General features: G+C 38.6%; 1 protein-coding gene across 1 annotated transcript; it reads left to right on the plus strand.

Moving 5' to 3' along the window:
- Positions 1-139: 139 nt before the first annotated feature.
- LOC148074661 (sialate O-acetylesterase-like) lies at positions 140-13,883 on the plus strand. The gene is made up of 10 exons (XM_087795895.1): positions 140-283; positions 2,195-2,362; positions 5,806-5,960; positions 6,037-6,175; positions 9,583-9,751; positions 9,817-9,902; positions 9,958-10,091; positions 10,197-10,351; positions 11,228-11,411; positions 12,460-13,883. The coding sequence occupies exons 1-10, from the start codon at positions 232-234 to the stop codon at positions 12,736-12,738; spliced, it is 1,521 nt and encodes a 506-aa protein (XP_087652021.1). The 5' UTR covers positions 140-231; the 3' UTR covers positions 12,739-13,883.
- The last annotated feature ends 36 nt before the right edge of the window (positions 13,884-13,919 follow it).

The following is a 13,919-nucleotide window of genomic DNA, read 5'->3' on the forward strand; positions in this document are numbered from 1 at the left end:
TATCCATCGTTATCCGTTAAATGAAATATGAAATGGTGTTGTAGGTAATATTCTCCCCGATGAGCTCAAATGAGTGCGTGTAGGTAACACAATGTGTCCTTTCCATTTGCCGCCGCTCTTATTTTGAAGGCCAGATGTTCTGAGATGTGTTGCTATGTCTTCCGGGTTGACACACCTGACAAGCAGTGAGAGAATAAACGATCCTTACACCTGAGATAAACTGATGTCACGATGCTCTTGAAAATCTGCCTTTTTCTATGGTTGGCGTATTTTCAGCGATGCGGTGAGTTTGCATATCCTGTCGTGACGTCATTGCCGTCACGATATTTAGGAACAACAAACAACTTTTGTATCGTCGCAGCACAAGTTCGAGTCTCTAAACGAATCCTGATACAACAAACAACATGTTTAAACGTTACGTCAGTAATGTCGTTGTAAGTCATTTATATTTGTAGATCTTTTCCAGACCAGGGTCACAAAGCGCTGAAAAACTACTGTCACGTGAGCCCACACTTAAAACACCCTGCGCGTCTATTACTAAGCTTACGGTAAAGCCACCTGATACATGGGAGCACTTGAAGATTGCAATAAAGTAACAGTAATAATGTTTTATTTTGTTTTTATTCAACCTGATGCATTCCTGTTCTACTCTCTGTGGAGTAAATGATTATAACATTTATTTATATTTATAATTTTATGTATTTATTTATTTTAACCAACAGAAATTGTGTTAATACTGATATAGCGGACAATGTATCTTAACTCTGTTTTTGACGTAGATTTGAAAGTCATATTGTAACAGTTTGTTTTCATGTCTTAACAAGAAGGATGTGTCTCGCCTGCAGTTGATTCAAAACTCTGCAGCCAGAATTCTAACCCGCTCTAGTAGAAGAACTCACATTTCTCCTTCAAACTCTTCACTGGCTGCCAGTTTCTTTCAGGATCAACTTTAAAATTCTGGTTCTTACTTTCAGAGCTATTCATGGTCAGACCTTCCATCAGTGATCTGATCCAGACTTACACCCCAGCTCGGGCTCTGAGGTCTGTGGATCAGAATCTACTTATGGTTCCACGCACACGGCTCAGGACCAGAGGAGAGAAATCTTTTCAGGCTGTTGCTCCTAAGCTTTGGAACGATCTTCTCTCTCTTTGCTCTTGATGGAGTCTACGACACTTTAAAAATTAAATAATAACTGTATTTAATTTAAAAATGTCGTAATTAACATATAATGACTATATTTAATGATCCTTGATTTAAAATTTCTACAGTAAAATCTCTCCAAATTTACCAGGATAGTAGTCAAGGTCATCATGAATCATAATCCAGTGAAATTTTTCACTAAGCTTTTTATTATTTTTTTTATTTAATTTTTAAAATGTAGTCATTAACATATAATGACTATATTTAATGATCATTTATTTCAAATTTCTACAGTAAAATTTCTCCAAAATAGAAGTCAAGGTCATTATGAAGCATAATCTGGTGGAATTTTTCACTTAACTGTTAAGAGTTTAATTCTATGATATTTAAAATCAATGTGTAGTTATTGACAGATTATAATGATATTACTTTTGAATTTACCCCATACATTTCCGCTATAGCGCTATTAATAAAAATTTAAATTAGTTAATTCGTATTGTTGGTTAAAACAAATAAATGGAAACATAATAAATATAAATAAATTATATAATCGTTTAGTCCAAAGAAAATAGAACAGGATTGCATCAGGTTGAATAAATACAACATAAAACATTATTACTTTTAATTTATTGCGTGACAAAAACAATTTTCAAGTTGTTTCAAGCTATCTGGTCGCGTCTTTACCGTAAGCTTAGCAATAGACGCGCAAAATTTCCTACAATGCGGGCTTACGTGACGGTCGTTCGCGGACGGCGGGCTCACGTGATTGCAGTGGTTAAAAAATCCAAACAACACTCAATAAAATAAATACTTCAAAGGTCAAGATAACACCGAGACAAACACAGGAGTCTCAGAATCTAGGAAAAGCACAGATAAAAGTGTCTTTGCAATGTTTCTTGAAGGAGTCAGTAGATCATCAAACACAGATACAACACCCAGGTCTCTCAGGCTCAGTTTGACAGACTGACCTAAGTCACCCACGTACTGATTCAACCCTGGAACCTTATCATCAGGAGCAATATAATAATGGTTGTTTGTGTCTCTGTGCTGCAGGCGGACTCTTGAGGTTCTCCTCCTACTTTGGGGACCACATGGTTCTCCAGAAGGCTCCTCAGAGAGCGGTGGTCTGGGGTCACTCGGGTGAAGATGCAGAACTCTCTCTCACCTTGACGGGACCAGACGGACTCGCACAAAAGGCCTCGAGGATCTCAGTCAAAGAAGGTATGAAGACGTATAATAATGTATAATAATAAAAATAATAATAATAAAGCGACTGAAGGATTGTGGGAGAATATATTTAGTATTTAAAGGAGAATCGCTTGTTACTGGTTTAAACCAAATATATATTATTTAAATTCACCTTACATTTCCCAATTTATCGTCGTAAATTTCTTCTTTGTCAAAAAAAATATAATGGCATGTTTTCAAATGTTGTTTATATGTTTTATGTTAATAGTGTCTAATTAAATTAATATACAATGAATCCATGTCAATTTTAGTATCATTTGATGACTTACAAATATTTAAAAGAGGTTGTTAATATGTACAGTCCCTGACAAAAGTCGTAAAAGTTGTTGTAGGAACAACAAAAAATAACTTGACCTGTAGTTGATCAATTGGAATCAGAAATGGTTTATATGAAAGGCAAAGGCCTTTAGATTATCATACCAAAATAAGGTTTTATATTATTCATTTAATTAGGGCAGAAAGGTCAGATTTTGCTTCGACAAAAGCCTTGTCGTGTCTTTACATGATTCAACCAATAACAGATTGGAGCTTCACCTGTGACGAATACAGTAATTAACACATTCCTAGGTGTGTATAAAAAAAAGTGCAACGTGGCCTCTGACAAAATGCCAAAGATTCAACCACAGACCAACGTGCTGATGATCAAGAGCCTGAAGACAAGATCTGTGTCTCAGATCACACACTTCTCTTGGTTAGTATGCATCAGGATAGTGTAGGTACTAACTAGTAACTAATCCTCCACAGATAGTATGTCTCAAACATACTTCTCTTAGTATACTAGAAGTTAGTATGCATCAGGATAGTGTACGTACTAACTAGTAACTAATCCTCCACAGATAGTATGTCTCAAATCAAACTCTGCTGCTACACACTAACAGGAAATGACGCGACAGCTTCTTCTTCTACTACTATTTAAGGATGGTTGCAACCAGCTGTTGGAACGCTATCGCCACCTGCTGGCAGCACGATTGGCAAATTTGGAAGAAGAAATAAAGAAAAAATATGAGAAACAAAATATTTGCGAGATATTTAAGCTGGTATCAGCAGCGAAGACGAGTCGTCCTCCTACTTTTGGCTGAAAATGCACCTGTAAGTATATGCATATATATGCATATATATATGACGTAACTTCTATTTACAACGTCACTAAGATGGAGCTGTTTAAGGTAGAAAGTGTCCATCGAACCATACCCAGTTTTGTGGGCGTTTTTCGCATATTAAGAATTGAGACGCACTTACGCACTATTAATACTAAATTTTAGTACGCAAGTATGCAATTTGAGACACAGCACAAGTCTGCTGCTGAGGTGGCAGACATCATCAATGTATCCAAACATCGAGTGGAGAGGATAAGAAAAAGATGTGAAGAAACTGGTGTAGTTCATGACAAGCCCAGGTCAGGCAGACCTCGTAAGACAACCGTTCGAAAGGTACGTTTTTTGCTTCGACAGTCCAGGGCCCTTTTTCAACGGCAGCACAGCTACATGAGAACTGGTCAACGAAAACTACAACAGTTTGTCGAATTCTCTCACAGAGGGATCTCCATGGCCGCGTTAGTGCTCAAAAACCAGCATTAAATCGTGTTGCATTTGCCAAGGCCTACAGCTTGGAGAAAGGATGGACAGTGGAAAAGTGTCACAAGGTTGATTTTTCTGATGAATTATCCATTATAATGCATTCCAATCGCCGCGAATATTGCATAAGACCTGTTGGAACCCCCATGGGCCCAGGATTCACCCAGAAAACAGTAAAGTTTGGTGGAGAAAAAGAATCACGGTATGTGATTACAGCTCGAGGAGGAGTGAAGTCATTATAACATCATAATGGACTCTCGTAACCTCTCGTTCGCCCACATTACAGAGCAACTTTATAAAGTAATAAGATCAAAACATGGTGTGAAGGAACTAACCGGGGCATGTGTCGAGCCTCCCGACACGCTTTACACGTTTTTGACGACATCTTTTCTCTCCCGACTTTATTGATCCCTCTGGAGATTTCCTGCTACAGATCTACAACTGTAGACCGGGCCAGACATTTCTTTCATGAGTAATAGTCCACTATGCCATGCATTGAGTTGTTGTAGAATGGTCTTCCTTAATGGTGGTGGAATGACGACTCTCCTCTCCCACAGCAGATGTCCTGACTGAACGGAATTCACATACTCTGGTCAGAAATGGTTGGATTTACAGGCTCAGAGTAGTACTTTATCAACACATCCAAAACTTCTGGTAGAAATAGATTCCTGCTGCCACCGATGGTATTCCTTAGTAGCACTAATCAGGACTCAGACCTGTTCCACAACTGGCTCGGCCTTGATGGATAACAATCAGTAGGTTTGTTGCCAGTGACAACAATAAAAGATGCTACAGAATGCCGGGTAATGACAGGAACCTGCTTTGCAACATTTTCCCCAAGATACAATTACATCTGCCGGTGCCTTGACAAAGTACCAACTGTCACAACTGAACTGTTTGAAAATAACTGTATAAACACAACTCAAAACACGACGTGGAAATGACAAGACACATAGTTTAAAACGGACCTGACTCCAGTGTTTTGGGCACCAGTTACATCCTGCAATCCTGGACAGATCATAGGGGTTTGGTTGTTCTCCTTGTATTCTTTTGTTTACTTTTACCGACATGTACTAAGTACGGGCAGTTTTTTTCCGTCCATGTCCAATGTGCCCACAACGGTAGCAGAGGTTGTGTGTATCTGCATGCACACTCATTGTGTGCATTTTGCATGTAGTTGCAGAACTTGATGTGCTCTCCACGTAATTACTAATGCTAATGGTTCGTGTCGGATGACTTTCAGTTGGTGTCGCATCCCTCAACCCACATACTAATCCGTCCCTCAGTGTGTCATCTAACATAAACTTGACCACTTGTGAGTCCTTCAGTCATCATCATGAAGTTTTTTTTTTTTTTAAAGATTTGTCGATACGATATGTATCACGATACAGGGCCAACGATATACAGTCTTTTCCTTGATTCTCTGAGACTCTTGTGTTGGTCTCGGTGTTATCTTGACCTTTACAGTATATATTTTATTGGGTATTGTTTTGATTGTTTAAGCGCTGTGTGACCCTGGTTTGGAAAAGGACTCTATAATTATAATATATAATTTACTTACTTACTTATAATCACCACTTTTTAGATTTTAGTTGCTTGTTACACTGTGTCTAATGAAAGAATCACAGGAGCAGGTACGTCAACTCACTGATGGTTCAGCTGAATTCCAGCAGTCGAAATCATTTTTATTAGATGATTATTGTGCTTCAAAGATTAAATCTTATACCTGTTATTTTCATAGTTAATGTGAAATAAATCAAAATCAAACCCTTCTTCAAAAAATTAATATTTGAAAAACTTTGTTTGGAAAAAAAACAACTTTAATCTCATGGTCTTTTTTAGGTATCTGGAAGGTCCTCCTTGCTCCGATGCCTCCAGGTGGCCCCTACAATCTTGCTGTCCACGGCCACAACAGCACGGCCATTTTGACAGACGTGTTGTTCGGCGATGTTTGGCTGTGCGGAGGACAGAGCAACATGTATTTCAAAATGTCCGAGGTTTGTCATGAAACTTCTTCTTCCTTCTTTTACTGTAATCACACCTTCTGTAACCATGGAAACATTTGGTTGACAGATCTTCAACGCATCGAAGGAGATCAATATTTCTTCCACCTACCATCAAGTCAGACCGTTCATGGCGTCTTTAAGGCTGAGTTACACTGAGCTGTTGGACCTGGAGGCTGTTGAAATACCCTGGGCGGTACCGACAGCAAGTAGGACTTTTAACCCAGTGTTTCAACATGATAGATCCGATGAACAAGTTTTAGTATTCTGAGTATTGTTATAAGGGATCTAAATTATCGAGTAATTCATTAATCAAAAGTTGTTTCATCTTATCTTATTGATGATTTCGAGAACATGAATTTCCCTCTGAATAGGTTCTATCTACTGTATACATAACATAAAATGCTATCTTATGATATAAATGCTGATGATATAAAGAACAAATCATATTCCGTCATCCAAGATTTATTCTGGGCTCACTTGAGGTCAGAAAATTACATGAAAATATCTAAACATTACACTCATCTCTTATCTGCAACATTGGAAACATTTATAGCAGCAGCATCAACATTCCTGAACAGAAGAATACTGGTTGGTTACTTTAACATGAACATATAGTGATGCACTGTCTCTTAGCCGCATAATGAATACATCCAGAAATATACCATATTTTCCGCACTATAAGGCGCGCTTATAAAGCCTTTAATTTTCTCAAAAAACGACAGTGCTCCTTATAATCCGGAGCGCTTTATATATGAACATTACCTGGTGGGTGACTTGTTTACAAACACTTTCACGACACTGAGCCGACACGCCGTGGGCGGGATTATGTCATTGCGTCATCACGGGGTGGGATTTACGACGCACGTCGCATCATGGCGGACGGCTATGGAGTAAGATTACTGCCACCGTTTTGAGCGAGTGTGTCTTGGTTGCTGTACACTCAAAACATTTTTTTTCGCTAAATCACTCTGCAGCGCTCTCAACCAGTCATACACATGCATTCAACATGTCATACACACGCTTGACTTCACTGCTGCTGGTGAACAGAGTTGTCAGAACGCTCAATAAAGTTTGACTTTATCTGACTGTTTTTTTGACGTTCCCTTTGGCACAGCTTTTTCTAGTGGATTCATATCGTAACCCAAGTCAAACATTTGACTGTATCATTTATTCTATGCGCTTTATAATCCGGTGCAAACTAGTGCGGAAAATACGGTAAATGTATTATATAAAGGCTTAGTTTCGACTGATTCTTTCAAATGTATAGTCAGGAAATTTATTGAAAAGAGATTCCATCTAGCATATTTTTCACCGGCTGCCTCTGAATACCTGGAATTCATTCGGGTAAGTCACGTACACAGTTTTAAATGAGCAATAGATATGACGAACAAAAGGAGAGAGGATTGTCTGAACCGGGTGTGTCAAGCTCTGGCCAGGCCAGGCCAACCTGTGGTATTGTTGAGTACTTGACTCTGGTGTTGTGATAGTAGTAACATGGATATATATGTGTAGTATTGTCCAGTACTTGACTCTGGTGTTGTGATAGTGTAGTAACAAGTATATATGTGTAGTATTGTCCAGTACTTGACTCTGGTGTTGTGATAGTGTAGTAACAAAGATATATGTGTAGTATTGTCAAGTACTTGACTCTGGTGTTGTGATAGTGTAGTAACAAGTATATATGTGTAGTATTGTCCAGTACTTGACTCTGGTGTTGTGATAGTGTAGTAACAAGTATATATGTGTAGTATTGTCCAGTACTTGACTCTGGTGTTGTGATAGTGTAGTAACAAGGATATATGTGTAGTATTTTCCAGTACTTGACTCTGGTGTTTTGATAGTGGCGTAACAAGGATATATGTGTAGTATTGTCCAGTACTTGACTCTGGTGTTGTAGTATTTACAGACCACATGACTCTTGAGGAAGTCGTAACTGCTTTCATTTGTTTTCAAACCAAAATATGTACTGACTCCTTCAAGAAACATCTGAAGACACTTTTATTCGTGCAGGCTTTTCCTTGATTTTCTGAGACTTCTGTGTTTGTCTCCTAGGTTTAAAGTATATATTTTATTGAGCATTGTATTGATTGTTTAAGTAAGTAAGTAAGTAAGTAATATTTATTTATATAGCGCTTTTCGAGACCAGGGTCACAAAGCGCTTAGACAATCAAAACAATACTCAAAAAAGTACATACTTTAAAGATCAAGATAATACTGAGAACAACACATGAGTTCGAGAAATTCAAGGAAAATCCTGAACAAATAGAAACGTCTTAAGATGTTTCTTAAAGGAGTCAGTAGATCCATCAAGAGCAAAGAGAGAGAAGATCATTCCAAAGCTTAGAAATAGAAATAGAAATAGAAAAGCTTTATTCATCCCCAGAGGGGAAACACACTTTTACAACAGCGCAGTTGAGAAAAATAAAGTGCAAGGAAAAAAGAAATAATAAAAGAGATAATACAAAATAGAACAATCTTAAGAATATACAAATTATTTACAAAATTAGAAACAGGAGCAACAGCCTGAAAAGATTTCGCTCCTCTGGTCCTGAGTCGTGTGCGTGGAACCATAAGTAGATTCTGATCCACAGACCTCAGAGCCCGAGCTGGGGTGTAAGGCTGGATCAGATCAGTGATGTAAGGAGGAGCCTGACCATGAATAGATCTGAAAGTAAGAACCAGAATTTTAAAGTTGATCCTGAAAGAAACTGGAAGCCAGTGAAGAGTTTTAAGGATCGGAGAAATGTGAGTTCTTCTACTAGAGCGGGTCAGAATTCTGGCTGCAGAGTTTTGTATGAACTGCAGGCGAAACACATCCTTCTGGTTTAGACATGAAAACAAACTGTTACAATAGTCCAGACGAGAAGACACAAACGGGATTATAAGATCCAGATCATGTTCCGACAACATTTTCCTAAGTTTGGAGATTTTTCTCAGTTGAAGGAAACAGTTTCTGGTCAGTTTTCTTCAGTGTTGAACAAGAGACATGTCTTTATCAAATACAACACCCAGGTTTCTCAGGCTCAGTTTGACAGACTGACCTAAGTCACCCAAGTACTGACTCAACCCTGGAACCTTATCATCAGGAGCAATCACCAGTGTTTCAGTTTTGTCCACATTTAGCTGTAAAGTGTTTTCACTCAACCATTGTTTGATTTCTAGCAAACAATTGACTAAGCTGTTCAGCCTCTGGGGCTCAGTTGGATCAAAAGAGCAGTAGAGCTGGATGTCATCAGCAAAAATGTGATAAGAAACATCTGGAAATCTCTGAATGATTTAAGCGCTGTGACCCTGGTCTGGAAGGAATATTACTTACTTACTTACAAACATCAGCTTAAAAAGCTACTCACTGTATCCTCATGTCCTCAGTCATCTTGCTGCCATCTAGAGGCTGGAAGTTAAATTGCAAAATGAAAATGAACAAACGTGAATAATTGCATGTTAATTGTATATTAATGAAAACGCCTTGTTTTATTTTGTACAACTTTATTTAAATATAAACCATAAAATAACTCAACTTAAATATGATTTGACAGCCAAATAAAAAGTCGTTACAGTGATATGTTTGAACACTATTTGATAAATAATGTTTTCTAAACGTTTGTTTTTTCAGAGAATTTGGAACATTTCTCAGCTGTGTGTGGACTGTTTGGACGCTACATGTACGACGTACTCAAGTACCCCATCGGTCTGGTGGAGTCCTGCTGGGGCGGGACTTACATCGAGTCGTGGTCGTCGTCCAGAGCTCTTCGAACCTGCGGACTCGAGCCGTTAGGAGTGAAGTAAGAAACCTTGATGTCTTTGATTTCCTCCCAAGTTTCTAGTGTTTTTTTTCCTTCTTGTCCAGTGATAAAATGAACAACAGCGTGCTGTGGAACGCCATGATCCACCCGCTGGTCAACATGACCATCAAAGGCGTCCTGTGGTACCAAGGTAGAGACCAAACTTTGACTCTGTGACCGCACAACTTGACGTTTCGCTCCCTCAGGTGAAGCAAATGCAGAGTATCATCGAGACGAATACAACTGCTCGTTCCCTGCCATGATCGACGACTGGAGGGAAGCGTTCCATGAAGGTTCTGACGGCCAGACGCCGCTCGACTTCCCCTTCGGATTTGTTCAGGTGCGACCATTTAAGTGATTAAAAAGTGAAAATGATTATTATTTTTGATGTCGTTTACAACGATCTCTGACTATCCTGGATCTCAAACTGTTCGTCTTCATGCAGCTCTCCGTGCATAAACTAGGCTACGTGGGCGACGAATTCCCGGAGATCCGATGGCACCAAACCGCCGACTTTGGTTTCGTCCCAAATCAACGCATGAAAAAGACGTTCATGGCTGTGGCTGTGGATCTGCCGGATTATAAGTCACCATATGGCACGTGAGTGGATAAGTTCGTATCAGAGGGACATAAAGACGTAAGATGTCGAGAAGATCAAAAAGATGTTGAAGATAAAAAAGAAAAATTGGCGCTGAAGGAATAAGTTCTCATTATTTATGACCTTTTACAAAAAATACATTTGAACTTCATGGTAAATAAAAGTCAATATTTTAAATCCATTGACATGCTGGCAGTCTGCCTTTTTGCTCAATTCCTCTTTTGAAATAAAGCAGAAGTTAAAGAAGTTACGCAAAACAACAACGTTTCACACAACGGTCGCTTCCTCGACTCAGTTTATGACACAGCTTTGAGCTTAACTCCTTGTGGACATTAAACATTTAACGTGTAATGTAGTCATAACAGTGATTGACAGCACGGTCTCAAGCTTACACTATTAAGCCCCAAAATAATACTGAAAGAACAAAATTAGAACATAACTGTAGACACAAAATAATACTAATGGAAAATAATAGTTGCAATTCAATAGATGTAGATGAAAAATATTACTGATTGAAAGGAGTGTCAAGTTTGACCCAAAATAATACTGATAGAAAGTGTATTACCATGAAAAACGCATATAGAGTTACTTGATCTTTCTTTGAGCAACTTCTCAAAAGTACTGTTTTGTTGCCAGTATTTGAGATTCGCAACCTTCTGTGTTAGCGTCAGAAAAAAATGATATTTTTTTAAGTAGAAAAAACCAAGTGTTGTTTCAAAAATTTGCTTACGCACTAATTTCCGGGAGAATTTTCGACACATTTTAGTTTCACACATGTTACCAGTTGTTTATCTCACAAATGAGTCACAAAGACTAGTTTCAGTTCAGAGTTATTTGAATGTTCTTCCCCATTTTTAATGAAAATAATCCATCGTCAGGATTCATCCGCGCTACAAACAAGACGTGGCCTACAGACTGAGTCTGGGCGCGAGGGCGGTGGCGTACGACCAGGACGTAGCCTTCGCCGGACCTTTTCTAAAAGACATAAAGCAGTATCCCATGTACTACGACATCATCTACGACCAGGAAGTGTCGGCCTCTCAGCATCTCACCGTCTTCGAGGTGAGCTTGGTCACTTGTTCCTCTTGTATGGATTTAAAAAAAAGCTGTAGTTGAGGAGAAGGAAGGAGGAGTTTTCTAGAAAAGAAAGGAGAGAGAAGTGGAAGACTAGCAGCAGATGTGAAAAGTAGTGGTCATGGAAAATAACTTTGAAGGCCAGACTTTTTCTTTCTTTTTTTTTAACCCTAACCCTTTCTTTAAATTACTAACTGAATCATAAGGATGTGAGACTTTTCATGAAAAAAGTTACATAACAATGTCAGACTTTTTCGGAAAAAACAAATAAGATTATCAGACTTTTCATGAAGAAAAACAGAATCAATAGGATGTTAAACTTCACGTAAGAAAATAACGAATAAACTAAATAACAAAGCTTAGGAGCAACAGTCTGGAAGGATTTCTCTCCTCTGGTCCGGAAGTTCAGGAACCATCAGTAGATTCTGATCCACAGACCTCAGAGCCCGAGCTGGGGTGTAAGTCTGGATCAGATCACTGATGGAAGGTCTGACCATGAATAGATTTGAAAGTAAGAACCAGGATTTTAAAATAATCCTGAAAGAAACTGGCAGCCAGTGAAGAGTTTGAAGGAGAAATGTGAGTTCTTCTACTAGAGCAGCTCAGAATTCTGGCTGCAGAGTTTAGTATGAACTGCAGGCGACACACATCCTTCTGGTTTAGACACAAAATAAACTGTTACAATAGTTTCAACGACACGAACACATGGATTATAAAATCCTGGCAGTTTGAGGTGAAGTCTGTGCACCTCAAGTTACAGTAAGTGGACTTCCAGAGACGCTCAGTCTTTCGACAAAGTTTCTTCAGACTCAGGGGATCTTCATTTGTCCAAGGGCACCGTTTTTTCTGAATTGTCAGGTTCAATTTCACAGGTGCCACTTGATCCAGTATTTCAACACAATGATTGAACAAAAAGTTTTGTTGTGCTAAAGAACAATAAAGTTCTTTAGCAGAGCAAGATGTCATCAACGTGAAGATTAAAGTCTCCAAGAATAAGAACAGATTCCAACTTAATAAATCTCTGTCACTCCTGCAGATCTGTTGCGAGGGCTCCCCATGTGACCCACTCAAACCATGGCTCCCGGCTCCCATGATGAAGACGGGACCGTCCACCATCGAGGTGTCCACCTTTTATTGTTCGGGAACTTCCAAGGTCGCCGCCCTTCGATACCTGTGGAAGGACTCGCCGTGCGCCTACAAGCTCTGCCCCATCTACAGCAAAGACGGAGTCTTACCTGCACCACCGTTCGTCCTGTTCAGGAATCCAAAAACATTCCATCAGGAGAAGACGCCGCCTTCGCCCGACCGGTTATAATCTTTGCGTCTTTTAAGGCTCACGGCGAGAAGTTTTCTGCTTCTCCAACTCTCTCTCTTTTGGAAACACTCAGGTGATTTTTTTCTTGAAGGATTTTTTTTTTTACTAGTCTGGTGGTTTCATGTGGTTTTGTTTCCATTACGGTAGCAGTTCTGACACAAATTCATCACCAGACCTGAGAGCAACACAGACTTTAGGACCATTAAATAAAGGACCAATTTAGTTGTATTTATTGTTAATACTCAGGGTTTATACTGTTTTGTCAAGAGTGTTTACACATATCATGATAAAGCCACAACAATACGATATTTAGTGATAGTGTAGTAAAAAGTATATATGTGTAGTATTGTCCAGTACTTGACTCTGGTGTTGTGATAGTGTAGTAAAAAGTATATATGTGTAGTATTGTCCAGTACTTGACTCTGGTGTTGTGATAGTGTAGTAAAAAGTATATATGTGTAGTATTGTCCAGTACTTGACTCATGATGCAGATTTTACAGACCACATGACTCTTGACGAAGAGTTTGGTTGTTTTCAAACCAAAATATGTCCAAACATCAGCTTTAAAGCTGCTGGACTCACTGTATCCTCTCGTCCTCAGTCATCTCCTCTTCTTTAGCTTCAAAGAACGCAGTGACTCAGTGGCCAGCAGTTATAATAATAAATGTTGTGAAAAACAAAAGAAGTCTATATTTGATTATACAATAGAAACAATTTTGTTGTTTTTTTAAATAGAAAACTTAAAAAAAAAAAATTAAAGTCCATATCATCTGGACCAGACCAGGACCAGATATGTGGTGGATTAATTTGTCTCAAATCTCTCAAATTACGCCCCAAAATAATACTGACAGAACATAACCGGGACATGACTTTTTCTGCAATATGTTTTTTTATGGGTTTATTTTCTAAGCAAGAACATGTTGTACATCTTTACTGGATTGAAAGATAAACGATGAGAAATAACAGGAACTTGTTCCAGTTTTTCTTTCTCACCGAACGCTTGACAAACTTCTTTTTCCTGCAACTTTCATTCCTCATTATGTAATCTCAGGATCAACATCTGCACTTTCTACAGAAAAAACATGATCATGTGGAACTTGAATGTAATCATGTATTATTAAATAAAAACGGGAAGAAAAATCCGAGACTTGATGATGAAATCTGTATCGATGAAGGAATGA

The sequence above is a fragment of the Callionymus lyra genome, chromosome 7 (assembly GCF_982586985.1).
Source record: "Callionymus lyra chromosome 7, fCalLyr1.hap1.1, whole genome shotgun sequence".
Lineage (NCBI taxonomy): Eukaryota > Metazoa > Chordata > Actinopteri > Syngnathiformes > Callionymidae > Callionymus > Callionymus lyra.

Bases quoted from the DNA above. Each gene is read 5' to 3' on its own strand.
- LOC148074661 (XM_087795895.1), top strand. From the start codon at position 232: ATGCTCTTGAAAATCTGCCTTTTTCTATGGTTGGCGTATTTTCAGCGA. The intron at 284-2,194 runs GTGAGTTTGCAT...TCTGTGCTGCAG, and splicing joins GGCGTATTTTCAGCGATGCG to GCGGACTCTTGAGGTTCTCC. The intron at 10,352-11,227 runs GTGAGTGGATAA...ATCCATCGTCAG, and splicing joins TATAAGTCACCATATGGCAC to GATTCATCCGCGCTACAAAC.